Below are 14,127 nucleotides of genomic sequence, written 5' to 3' on the forward strand. Positions count from 1 at the left end.
GCACCAATTTATTATAATGTCGACTTTATTATGAGTTCCTCACACAAATTCGAAGTTTGCTCATACAACGAAGTAGATTGTTAATACCATGATTCAGTCGACCCTTTTTTTACACCCTCTTCAGATGGGCCATATATGTCAGATGAAAATTTTGAAGAATTGAAGAAGGCTGAAGAACAAGAAGAGGACAAAGAGTCATCCCGACTTCTCACTCAACGTGGTAATGATATTGTATCGGAATGCAAACAAACTCAAGAATGGATAAACCTCAATAAAAACAAAATCAAAGAGCATGAAGAATGGATAAAAAAGACTAAGAAGGCAATCAAAATGACCGAAAAATGGCTTGCTGAGAAGGACGAGCAGTTGATACACATTATGGTGCAAAATGATCGTTTGGAAAAAAAAATGAGAATTAGGGATGACTATATAACAATTAAGAAAGAGAAATACCCATTGCAGTTCCATGAGTTTAAAAATTAGTTACAAAATTGTTGTAATATTATCATGATACATCTTTGGTTGCAAAAGGACCGTTTGTTGTTTTTTTTAAAATAACATCTTGTAATTGTTATAATCTGCAAACCAAATATTATAATATAAAAGCTTCATTATTTGTTATAATCTACAAACTAAATTAAAATATGAAAGCATAGCAATGTCTTGTAAGATTTAATACAAAAATTACAATATATAATAAGTTAACAACTCTTCATTTCAAGGTTGTTTTATATCAAAATCAGCGTCATAGGTTTGTGAGCAACTCGCTGAACCACCAATATTAAATGCCATTTCTGCAGTAGAAATTCTGCGACGTGCTCCACTACCGGACTCCCTTCCAGTACAATTGTTTCTCGTGTGTCCTAGTTGACCACATGTAGAACACTCTTTTCTAATTGGACCTTCGCCTTAGGATGGAATGCGGTCTGTGTTTCTTGGCCTGCCTGGGTGACGTTTATCCATTATAGGTGGCTTAACAATCATCAAATCATCGGGGATATCCCATTCGGATGGCTTTGGCAAAGGGTTTATTGATTCCTCATACGTTTTCCTTAGTGTTTCGGTAAAGTAAGCATTTAATGCATACCTCGAGCAGTCTTGGTAATTGTTCACTGTTAAACATCTTATGACATGACCACAAGGTATCCCATCAAGTTGCCAATGCCTACATGTACATGTCATTTGTTGGAAATCAACAATCACGTTTTGTGCCCCCTTTTTGACCTCGCATTTCGTATTTGACATCATGCGAACATCCCACTTACTAAAAGTTGTTTTGTTTTCTTTTACAATATCATCGGTCCATGGGGTGAGTGTTGTTGTTGCTTCCGCTTAAAAAAATAGACAAAATTACAAAGTTAAGATCAATACCATTTAACAAAACATTAATATTAAAACTTAACTTAATACCCGCAAAGTTACGTCTTTGAAACCACCATTGTTGCATTGTTGCACAAAAAATTGATCAACATAAGTATCGGCACCTTACGTGCGTGTCTAGATAATGCATTTATAGACTCCGCACTGTTGGACGACATAAGATTGTATCGGTTCCCTCTAAAATGTGCCCTTGACCAATTTTTTGGATTTATACTTTTTAAGTACTCCTATACTGGTTCTTTTGTCTTTTTCATAACATCCATGGCAACGTTAAAAGCATCACCTGTGTTCGCCCTACAAGCTTCCCAAAAAATTCCTTTAACTGTGTTACTCTTCCCGAATCTAGATACTATGTTGAAATACAAATGGACACCACATATTCCGTGATGAGCGTGAGGAAAAATGTTGGCAACGGATGTTGCTATAGATGGAGACCTATCAGATATAATTGTAAGCTCCTGCATATTGCCTATGCAATCACGTAGATTTTGAAAAAACCATGTCCAAGAATTGGTACACTCATTTTTGCATATACCATATAAAAACATTACAATACATAATAAGTTAACTCTTCAATTTAAGGTTGTTTTATATCAAAATCGGCGTGATAGGTTTGTGAGCAACTCGCAGAACCACCAATATTAAATGCGATTTCTGTAGTAGAAATTCTCGTGCGACGTGCTCCACTACCGGACGCCCTTCCAGTACAATTGTTTCTCGTGTGTCCTACTTGACCACATGTAGAACACTCTTTTCTAATTAGACCCTCGCCTTGGGATGTAATGCGGTCTGTGTTTCTTGGCCTGCCTAGCTAAGATTTATCCATTATAGGTGGCTTAACAATCATCAAATCATCGGGGATCTCCCATTCGGATGACTTTGGCAAAGGGTTTACTGACTCCTCTTACGTTTTCCTCAGTGTTTCGGTAAAGTAAGCATTTAATGCAAACCTCAAGCAGTCTTGGTAATTGTTGACTGTTAAACATCTTATGACATGACCACAAGGTATGCCATCAAGTTGCCAATGCCTACATGTACATGTCATTTGTTGGAAATCAACAATCACATTTTGTGCCCCCTTTTTGACCTCACATTTCATATTTGAGATCATGCGAACATCCCAATTACTAAAAGATTTTTTGTTTTCTTTTACAATATCATCGGCCCAAATGGTGAGTGTTGTTGTTGCTTCCGCTTAAAAAAATAGACAAAATTACAAAGTTAAAATCAATAACATTTAACAAAACATTAATATTAAAACTTAACTTAATACCTGCAAAGTTACGTCTTTGAAACCACCACTGTTGCATTGTTGCATAAAAAATTGATCAACATAAGTATCGGCACCTTACGTGCGTGTCGAGATAATGCGTTTATAGACTCCGCACTGTTGGACGACATAAGATTGTATCGGTTCCCTCTAAAATGTGCCCTAGACCAAATTTCAGGATTTATACTTTGTAAGTATTCCCATACTGGTTCTTTTGTCTTTTTTCATAAGTTCCATGGTAGCATCAATTGTATACGCCCTACAAGCCACCCAAAAAATTCCTTTAACTGTGTTACTCTTCCCGAATCTAGATACTATGTTGAAATACAAATAGACACCACATATTCCGTGATGAAAAATGTTGGCAACGAATGTCGCTATAGATGGAGACCTATTAGATATAATTGTAAGCTCCTCCATATTGCCTATGCAATCACGTAGTTTTTGAAAAAACCATGTCCAAGATTCTGTACACTCATTTTTGCATATACCATATGCAACCGGTAATAGTTTATTTTGTCCGTCCTTAGTAACTGCTAACATGGTACCTTTGAACTCGCCCTTTAGGTGGGCTCCATCTACTACAAGGGTCGGTTTACAAAAATTGACAAAAGCGTGTACCTACAATACATTGTATATCTATTCAAATACACCAAAATAAAAATAATAATAATAATAAAATATTAAATACTAACCGAGCAACCAAGTGCGACGTACAAAAAGTGAAACCGATCATCACCATATGTTTGAATATGTGTCACCGTACCCGGATTATGTTTGGCCAAATTGTGGAAATAAGACGGAAGTTTGGTAAAAGAGTCCTCTTTCGTACCCCTTAACAACAACAATGCATATTGCTTCGCACACCAAGCCTGATGGTATGAGATATTGATTTTCAATTGAGCATTTGTATCATTAATAATTTCTTTTCCCCGATAAACTCTACTATAATCTTCAACCAAAACATCAACAAGACATTCACCCAAAACATATTTGTTTGCCTGTCAATGATAAGGTTGCAAAATTGTTGAAGAACATGTGTGTACATCAACAAATTTATTCACTTGGAAAAGTACGCCATGATTTTTTAATTCCTTTTTCTCTTAGTAACCAAGAACAATTTTTCGAAACACACACAACCTCATACCTCTATTTAGTGGATCTACTTGTCCTCGTCTGAAAACCTTCTCGAAGACATTTTTTTTCCAATAGCCCGTTTTAGAAGTTCTTTGTTCTTAAATATACTCTCACATTCAATCTTTTGAAGATTGATGTCTACCATCTGTGTTGGGATATCTTCATTAATATCAACTGGACATTCTGGTACAGGGGCATACCGTAAAAAAGGTTATCGAGAAACTTAGCTTTGACTTCATCACCCAACTCATCTCCATCAGAATTGCTTTCTAAGTCGGTTATATCTAAAGCTACATCAGCAACATCAACATAATCCCCGTAAACATGCATTTTTTCATCTTTTTTAGTCATAACTTTTTCTTTTTTACTTTTATCTATTACACGCCTATTCATAACTTTAACTTCGTGTTTGGGAACATCAACACAACGACCACCCACATCATTAAGATATGTACCAACACCATCATCACCAACATACTTGTAATTCTTAGGATCCACATAGTGAATAGGCGAATAACTAACATTAACATTTTCAGCAACACTGTGAAATTGAGGTACACTAAGAGTATTGAAAGCACCTATCAGATTGTTGCTCCCTTTATAGCTGCATAAATTAGCAACCGACTCATTTCCATTCTGGCCAACCTCATTAACCTCATCTCCTTCATCAACCACCACAAACACTTTCACAGCCCTTCCTCCACTACATTTGATTACATTTATCAACATTCTAACATCATGTCTTCAATCATGGCTATATAATGATTCAATTCAGGATGATGGAAACGAAGACTAATTTTATATTTGTCTAAGAAACCGATTTTGCTTCTCACTAAAGATACAAACTCACTATAACTAATATACTCAGAAAATATCAAAGCGAATTCAAAAATACCTCCCTGTGGACATACATATTCCAGATTTGTTTCAATAACTTGCCATCTCCCACCAGTTACAAGGCAAACCAAATATTCAATCATTTTTTAGAGAGGTTTTAAAGAAATTTTCTAAAGAAATAACAAGTAAACTGATAATTTTTTACAAAAGTTTATATATAATAAAGTTATTTCGTAGTCAAACCCATCAATTTCGTAGTAAAAAAAAAAAAAAAAACCCAACAAAATCACAGATAAAAGAGAGAGGAAATCGCATATGGACATACTCCATCTGCGATTTTACCCTGAAAAACATTCTATATATAGAAAAAAACCACATGCGAATATACAAGTGGTAAAGCACGTCTGTGTTTTAGCCACTTGTACATTCGCAAATGGTATTGCGAAATCGCAGATGGGGTAGTTCCATCTGCGATTTTAGTGGCTAAATTTACAATTTTGGTTTTTTTGGCTATTTTCCACAAAGCAATTAGTGTGTTAGGCAAAATTTGCAATTTTCTCTTTATGTTATAATTATATATAACATTAATTTTGGGGAGCCTTATCAACATTGAAGTTTTGGCTTTTCGAATTCTGCCACGCAACTTTGTCTTTTGTTCACTTTTAATTCTTCCGTTTTTGTCACTTTAGAATTTTGCCACACCAATTTTGGAAGTTGGCAATTTGGTCATTGCTCTGAATCACCGCCTTTCTCCTCCGATTACAATATCCACCGCCTCATCTGTTTAACTAATACAGCAGTCGAATATTCTCCATCTTCATTTTTTTGGCATGAGGTTGTCAACGAAGATGAACGGCGATTAGAGGTCGTGACCGGCATTCACCGCCGATTCTACCAATCTGCAATTACTTCTTTGAAAGAAAGCCTTCCCGTTTTCCGACAAACGACCTACTCCTTATCTCTCTTCTCTCCTCCTTCATTCTCCTTCTGTCCCATCGGCCACTCACCACTGTTTCGTTTCTCTATTAACTTCGACGTATATAATTGATGTTGTAGTAGCCCTTCACGAAAGGAAATCCCAAAACCAGGTATGTCAATCTAAGCTATTTCTAAAACTCTAATTTCCATCTGATCCATTTTTCTTTTGATAGACCCGTCTCTTGTACAGCTACTCGATTTCCCATCGTCGCCTTCGACTTTTCTCCACCGGCGACGTCTTGGATGAAAGTTCTTCTCCATTTTCGATTTTAGGTATTTGCTTTTGCTTGCTTATGCTTTCGGTTGTTACAAAAAGACTTCAGGTATGTCTTTGCCCTAGCACCAACCCTACCTCTAACTGTGCTCAATCCTGCTTTCTCTTCGACCACCATCGCATCACTACACCAGGCTGTCTTTGTTGTCACACCACATCAGCATAGGCCAAAATTTGTTGTGTGTGTTTTTAACCGGTGTTTTTCTTCCCTGCAGATGAAATTGATTGTAGATGGATGGAGAAAGAGATGAATACTCTCCGTCACTGCCACTTCGTCGACACCTCAATATTTAGGTATTGTTTGCGGTTCTCAATTTGTCTTCTCCGGTGAAGTCTGTAATTTTCAGATGGTGTCGATACTTCCTAGGGATTTTGATTCTCTCCATAAACCTCCGTTTCATGTCTCCTCTATCAATCAAAGTAGGCGATTCTAACTTCAACTTGGTTATTATGTATAGGTTTTTACATGATTATTAATCAAAGCTACATCTTCATTTTAATCTTCTTTTTCTGAAGAAATTCAATCATTTGCAACTACTATAAAGCAGGTAGGACGGAGAGTGCATTCCAAGTGTTCGATGAAATGCTTCACATATGTGTTTCTCCTACTGCGAAGACATTTTATATGATGGTAAGTGGGATTTTTGATGGAGAGTATTGAGATTGAGTTGGACCATGATATTTTCAATGATTTAATCATCGGGTGTTGTAAGAAGAAGAATATACTCATGGATGCAGAAACCAAATGGTGGAGAATATTGAGTTTCTACTTTGTAATATACTTTTCACTATCATTCTTTTTGTTCTTTGTTCTTCTATATAACTATCAAATATTTAACATCAACATACTATTTTTAATATCTACCTCATGTGTTATATGACTTGGGCACTGGTGTTGAAATCTTTTCCCCATAGCACATCAATTTTGCCAAGGTTAGTTCATGATAAATCATTATTCAATAATATATAGTACCCTAAATTGACCAATTTTAAAAACATGCTTCTCATTATTGATCAGGGTATGTTTGTGGTTGCTCCAAAACCAACAAGATAACCAATTTTATTCTCCAGTTGGTTTCAACTGTTTATTCATCAATGCACTGAAAGGTACAGTTAAGTTTTGAATTTACATCATGTATCCTTGTGGTTATATGCATTTTTAACAGGGAAACCAACAACATTAGCAAAAAATGACTCGTTTCACCCAATAACCATATAAGTAACTGATTTACTTTTATGTGTATTGTTATTGCCTTAGCTATCTTTTAGATAGCAGAGAACGCATGAAACTGCAACCGGTCCAAAAAACAAGTGGGCGGTGCCCACAGGTGTAAAGGTATTCATTATTAACTAGATTATATGGAAATTAATATGTATAATAATTTTGACCAAACTACCTTCATTGTACATATATTGAAATAAATAATTACAAATTCAATCATTATATATATTGACAAAATTTTGTATAAATTTGACTTCTCTCTGGAGCTTTCAGTTGTGTTTTAATTTCATAATTTTTATCCATAGAAAAATGATGTTGATAATTAATATTCGGCTATATTGACACTTATGCAAGGTTGAGGAGGGCATAGAGGTGTCGAAAAGTAGAAAGGGTGTTTGTGTACAGGCAATGAAGAATGAGTATTCTTTATCAAGGAAGCATACATAAGAGGTGAGATTATCAAATGATGTGGAAGACATGAAGTCAAAACTCAGAGAACTTGATTCATTGCTTGCTTTCACATTCACAGGTCAACATTGTTTTGTTGTTCTTCATGCTTCTATTTATTTGGATTCAATGGTATTCGACCATGTTTGGTTCGGCTTTTAAGAATGGAATGAGTTTCATCATAACTTTATATCTTTATGTAAATTTTATGATTTTTTTTTGCAGAAAAAGCTTAGAAATAATCAAAACACAAGAACAAAATGACATATGGGATTCCAATTCCTAACATATGTCATAGATAGTAACACTAATCAACATGCCATTTTAAACACTTAATCAACAACATACTTTACAAAGAAATACCTTCCAACCCCCGCAACGCGGGGGGAATCTTCCCTAGTTTATAGTAAAAATGACAAAGCGAACATAATTACGTAATGACTTTTCACTAAATAGCCAAAAAACGCCCTTGGCCCAAAATAGCCATGGAAAACGTTGGATATTAGCGAAACCTATTGACAAATTTTCAAAAATCATCCTTGTGGTTTCCAAAAAAATCAAGTTCAGTCCTTATCCTTTTCCTTAATGTTTTAAGTCATCAACGTTGGTCTCTGTTGTTTCAAAACTTTTAATATTTGGTCATTCCATTAGTTATTTGCTGTTAAGTCTAACCGATGTGATGGTAAAATGGTCTTTTCCATACCTTAGGGATCATTTTTGAAGATGTATGATTTTATTAATAATAATAATAAAGTTAACACCACTACCCACATCCTTTGTAACAATTGGTAAAATTAGGTCAATGTTCGTTGTCCTGTCATCTGCAAATCTTATTGTAATAGGGCCTATTAAACGTTTATTTGTGTTGATATAAATGTCGTATAAAGAAATAATGCTAGGCTCGCCCGAAAGGTTCAGCAGCCGAGAACTCTGAGGACCCAAGACTGCAATGCCATAAGGGGAGATCATGATATGGTCATGGGCACCTATAACTACATAAATACCCAAGAGGTAATCCGACAGGAATATGAGGGACTGAGGCGGATGGATGGCAATGGTCAGGGCTGTTGAAGCAGATGAAAGATCCCGGGGAATCGAACAAAGAATTCGAGCTTTGGAAGAACAGGTCCAAGAAATATTGAAATCATTGCCTCGTAACTTGGGTTTGTTCTTCAGCCGCAATTTCCCTGTTTAAAAGGTATGATTTAATGTGTTTACTAATTTGAACAAATATTTATAATTGTTGGTGTAAGTTTTGAAGATTAAAGTTAGGACTTTACATTTCAATGCTTGCTTAGATCGATATCATGTTTAACAGCATACGGTGGTGGATAGGTCATGCATTAGTTGTGTGAAAAGTTAGTCTAGACCAATAAAACCAAAAAAATTGTGTTATCACCGACATGAAATATAGAATTTGGATATGATTAAAAAAGGTTATAAAATAAAAACTCATTCAATTTCGCGTAACTCTACCAATACATTTGTTTGTGAAGAATGAAATATAAAAAAATATATGTTTTTATAACATTACATGAAAACTAATATATATAAATATCATGAAAAATATAATAAAACCGTTTAAAGTATATAACCCAAGGTTATTAAGATCGGGATCTTACCTAAGATCATTTTATGATTTGCAAGATCGTAATCGTAAGATCGAATCGGGATCGGAGGATCCTACCAAAATAAATTTATATTCAAATTTGTTTGTAAGGTCTTGGTGTGCTCATAACTTAATATCAATTAAGACGTCAATTTGGATTCAACTTTAACTTTTTAAACATTAAGCATGATTTTTGTTACTGCAAACCATGTGTGTGTGTGTATATATATATATATATATATATATATATATATATATATATATATATATATATATATATATATATATATATATATATATATATTTCCCAAGAACTAAAAGTAGATTGTTGGATTGGATTTAAGATCATAAGGGTAAGATTGTCTTTTACACTTTTTTTATTAATTTAATTACATGACTATAACATCATTTAATTTTTTTTTAAATTCTCTACGATTTTCTTTCCAAAATATCAACTTCTGACTTCAAATTTATCAAATCAACGACGATAATCATAGAAATTCCACATCGATCGAATTGTTGTTGCTGTTAACTCAAAATCGTCATTGATTTTAAATCAAAATCGATCTTACAAGATGAACTTCTTATTTTAATTTCATATCATTCATTCTCAAATCCATTCGATGGATCTATGATTGTATTGATTTATTTTTAGTTACCTTAAATGAGTAGAACGCATTCAGTATTCATTACGAAAAGTTCAATGAACTAAACTAAATTGCAAAAAACAAAGGAATATTCATTACGATTATATCAATGAAGGAAAAAACAGATTATCGAATACTTTGCTTTTTTTTTAACGGCAAACTATCCTACTCTTAATCGAATACTTTACTTTTGATTTGCATATTTAAAAACAATAGCATTTGAATTTCTAATATGTTGTTTTATTGAATGTAATTTGAGAGTTTTTTCAACAGTTTAATGGATTCAGAAAGAATGAGTGAAGATCTGCAAAGCGACATAAATTTTCTACCAGGTAGTGATTCATAATTTTTAAAAAATTGACCGGTGTACTTACACAATTGACTCGTTGATTAATAAGACAATGTCATATGTATCACACAATTATAAAGGGTACTTCTATGGTCCACAGACATATTTGCTGGTAATATTTCTTTATTTAAAACATTATTGTAAAATTTTGACTATAACATACAAATTTGACTATGTTCTTTTTATGCAGCTATTATATGTTGACCATGTTGATTTTTATGAAAAAAAATGATTTACGAGTACGTGCAGCCATAAAAATTTGGGATTCTATCAAGATGAAAAAACGAGAAACTAGTGAAATGAAAGTTGGAATGTTTGGAACAGGAAAAATTCTTGAAAGATTGGAAAATACAACAGATAAAAAGATTGAGGTCAAAATCTATAAAAAAAATTTTATTAAAAAATAGTTGGATATAAATAAATATTAATGCAATATATAAATACTTGTATCTATTTGTTTTCATAATCAGATGTAAATGATATACATATATGTACATATTTTTATTTTACACAGGATTATTTTTCAAATTTGACAAAAACTTTTGAAAGTCTTTGTAAGAAGAAAAGTAAGTTAATATCAACATTTGAAGAAGCAAATAAAAATTTTCAGCGAAACGAAGATTTAAACAAATGGGAAAAAGTGTTATATGAATTTGATTTAGTTAAAAAAGATGGAGTGCTACACAAATTTCATAATATAGTTGGAGAAACTCATAGTTTTGAAATTCCTTAAGATGTTCAAACAACTTTGGAAAATCAACATCTTCCAAAAGCATATGTTCAGGACTGTAACACTCTGTTTAAAATATAAAGATTAAATAATAAACCTGGAACCCCGAGAAGTAATTATATTATTACTTTATATTATTATAGCCCAAAAATCAAATAACAACTATCGGGATGTTAGTTTCGGGGGTTAAAGTGTAATTAAGGGACTTATTTTGAAAAGGTTTTATAAGAGGAGGGGCTATTTGGTATCATTTGGACCTAATATAAAAAATTTATGGAAACAGTGGTTAAAGAGTAAATATCGGACTTATTTTGTAGGGATTTTAGAAGGCAGGGTGTAATTGGTAACTTTTGGACTTATTCTGTAAGGATTTATGGGAGCGGGGTAGAAATGATAAATTCTGGATCGAAGTTGAAAGAAAAAGAAGATTGCAGGACTAAAGTTGTCATTATGGGGAGAAGTTGATTGAGTCGGGTATTTAACTCCTGCATTGCCTCGTCCAAACCCTAACCCTAACAACTACATTCAACCGCCACCCTACCTCCTCCATTGTCCAGCCGACACCACCCGACTCCTTTCCTGTTCCGATGAACCAAAGGTCGTCGGCGGACCATTGTTGCCGTCGAGGCTAGCCTTACATGTCCCCATTGCTGATGACAGATGAGACCGTCGGAGAACCACCACCACTTGAACGTCGCTAGCATCGTTGTCGTGTTCCAATGGAGGCACCACATCCATTCCCCGATGCAGTAACCCTCTCCTCCTACCTCCGCTCCGTCTCGCAGCCGTTAACTCGCATCCGCCTACTGCTGGCCAGCGAGGTCGTGAACTGCCGGAGAAACCCCACCGAGATCGAGGTCCGAGATGTGGTTCGTGGTTTGTGATGAGGCTGCGTGTGCGTGTGTTTTCTGTCGAAATGGAGTCACGAAGAACCACCATGGTGGTCGGCCATGGTGGCTACCGCTGATGACGTTACATTTCCGACCGGCCGTCGCCTGCTGCCATTCTTTCTGCCGCCACCAGCCACTGTGGAAGGTGGCTGTGTGTGTGTTTTGCTATGTATTTTAGTTCGAGAATCTGTCAACCAGCAGCTGGAGTTTTATCTTCGGAACTTCAGTAGTACAAGGTGAGTTCTCCTCACTATATCAACAGGGTCTAAGGCACCAAGGCCGGCCCTTATCGGATTTGTATCCGGGTTTATTGCATGATATGCTTATTGATTTGCATCCTGTTAGTTAGGATGGTGTTATGCTTAGTGACCTGGTAGGTTGGTATATTGGTTTATAGGATCATGATATGTTAGTGATATGTCGATCTGTACGTTATCTGTGTTTGCTGGTTATCATATATTGAGTGCCCTTAGGGACTGTCGGTGGTCACGTAGGATATCCTGAGAACTCTTAGTCTAGACTCTCCTGCCTGTTCCTTGTTTGGTTGTGGCTATAGAGTATGAATATCTGTTCGGGTGGCTATCTCACCTCTGGTTACTTATGGTTACACATTCCATGGGGGTTAACTGTTAGCGAGACTGTATGTTGTATGATTAGTGATATGTTAGATTGGTTTGACTGTGATATATGCTAGCGTATGATATGTATGTGCACATGTTTGTTGGTTTGGGGGGAATGGGTTGAGGCAGGTCCTGCTTCGTGCTGTAGGCCAAGATACCCAGGGCGGTCCGGATAGACTACAGGCCCAAGAGGGCATGTTGGTCAGACCGAAGGCCCGACGAGCGGTTCGGATAGGCCGAATGCCCTGAGGAGGGCAGTCCAGACGTGCCGAGGGCTCGGAGAGCGGTCCAGATAGATTGAGGACCGAGATTCGGTCTAGTCAGACTGATGGCTCATTATGCATGCTATTTGATGTTTATTGTTTATATGTTTATATGATATGGTTATGATTATATGTTGTTGGTATTTTGGGGGTAACTCACTAAGCCTATGAGCTTACATTTATCGATTATTGTTTCAGGTATTCTGATGATCGCGGGAAGGCGAAGGTATGATCGTGCACCTCCTTACATTTTCATGATTGATTCTGGGGATACTCTGATGTTTAAATTATTTTGAAAGTAAAGTGTAATAACTTAATGGTTTTGAATGTTTTAAAAAGTTTTAAATTGGCTTGAGTTTTATGGGTGTTACAAGTTGGTATCAGAGCCTTGGTTTGAGTGAATTGGAGGTAACACTCGCGTGTCTCCAGTCTCAAACTGAGGACAAGATTTTAAAATTTTTTTCTTAAAATGTTTTGAAAATAATAAAGGAGGATGCAAGTGTACGATCATCCGGAGCTCGCGGATAGACTGCAAAATACCTTACAGATTATTTGATTATTTGATATGTTAGAACAACATGCTAGTACTAGGCTAGGGATCTTCAGGAATTGCATGATAGAATTGCCTGATTATATGATGCCTAATAGCCTAGGGCCTTTCCTTATATGAAATTGACATCATTAATGTAGTTACTTAGTGTATGCATCATGGCCGTACATAATTAAGATCTTATAGCCTGAGAATGTTTGGTTTGGCCTTATTTCCTGTTCTTGTTTGATGAAGGGCTTAGGGTAGGATCAGGTATTCGAAAGTCTATAGGGTTCAACGTTACGTATGGTTAGCATACACGAGTGTTGCAGGGTTAGTGGAAGTTTCATGGGTGGGTTGTGTAAAGTCGGGAGGCCAGTCATGAGTTATTTAGCATTCCTTTAGGAGTGAGGATTGAGCGCTCGCTATGTTTATGTATATTGTTAGGGTGTTGTGGTGATACTTGAGATAAATATGGGTAGGTATAGAAGGTAGTATGGGCCCGTACTACTGAAAGCACAGGACCCATACGCGTAGCAAGGAAGTCACAACCAATGGGGTATTTGGGAGTTTGTTCCCGGTTATTATATGGACTATACGAGATCTTTCTGGTGTATTATCAGAATAATGGTTACGAGACGTTTTGAGACCGTATCCGGATCAGGATCGGGAGCTGGCAGCCAGGATAGGCCAGCATTGTCGGAGGATTGTGTCAGGGAGATCATCCGGGAGGAGGTGATCGAGATTGTTCGGGTGCAGATTCCGGAGATGATTGGGTCTATCAATACCACGACGGTTGAGTATTTTTATGAGCGCTATGCAGCCATTGCTGAGACGGCTGCCGCAACAGCTACATCAGCTGTAACGACGACAGGGGGAGGATCTGGTCGAGCTTTCTAGTACCGGGAATTGTTACTGGGGGATATTCGGATGAGCAGAGGACAG

The 14,127-nt window shown here is 36.0% G+C and overlaps 1 protein-coding gene across 1 annotated transcript; it reads right to left on the reverse strand.

The window, feature by feature from the left end:
* Positions 1 to 909: 909 nt before the first annotated feature.
* LOC145124599 (uncharacterized) lies at positions 910 to 1,447 on the reverse strand. Its single transcript, XM_079060013.1, has 2 exons — positions 1,411 to 1,447; positions 910 to 1,331 (listed from the first exon to the last, which is right to left on the reverse strand). Exons 1-2 carry the CDS (start codon positions 1,445 to 1,447, stop codon positions 910 to 912), a joined length of 459 nt encoding a protein of 152 aa, XP_078916139.1.
* Positions 1,448 to 14,127: the final 12,680 nt, after the last annotated feature.

The sequence above is a fragment of the Lactuca virosa genome, chromosome 1 (genome assembly GCF_052849685.1).
Source record: "Lactuca virosa cultivar CGN04683 chromosome 1, Lactuca_virosa_CGN04683_v6, whole genome shotgun sequence".
Taxonomy (NCBI): domain Eukaryota; kingdom Viridiplantae; phylum Streptophyta; class Magnoliopsida; order Asterales; family Asteraceae; genus Lactuca; species Lactuca virosa.

Coding starts and splice junctions, on each gene's coding strand:
- LOC145124599 (XM_079060013.1), bottom strand. CDS start 1,447: ATGCAACAATGGTGGTTTCAAAGACGTAACTTTGCGG. Junction 1,332..1,410: donor TCAAAGACGTAACTTTGCGG/GTATTAAGTTAA, acceptor TATTTTTTTAAG/CGGAAGCAACAACAACACTC.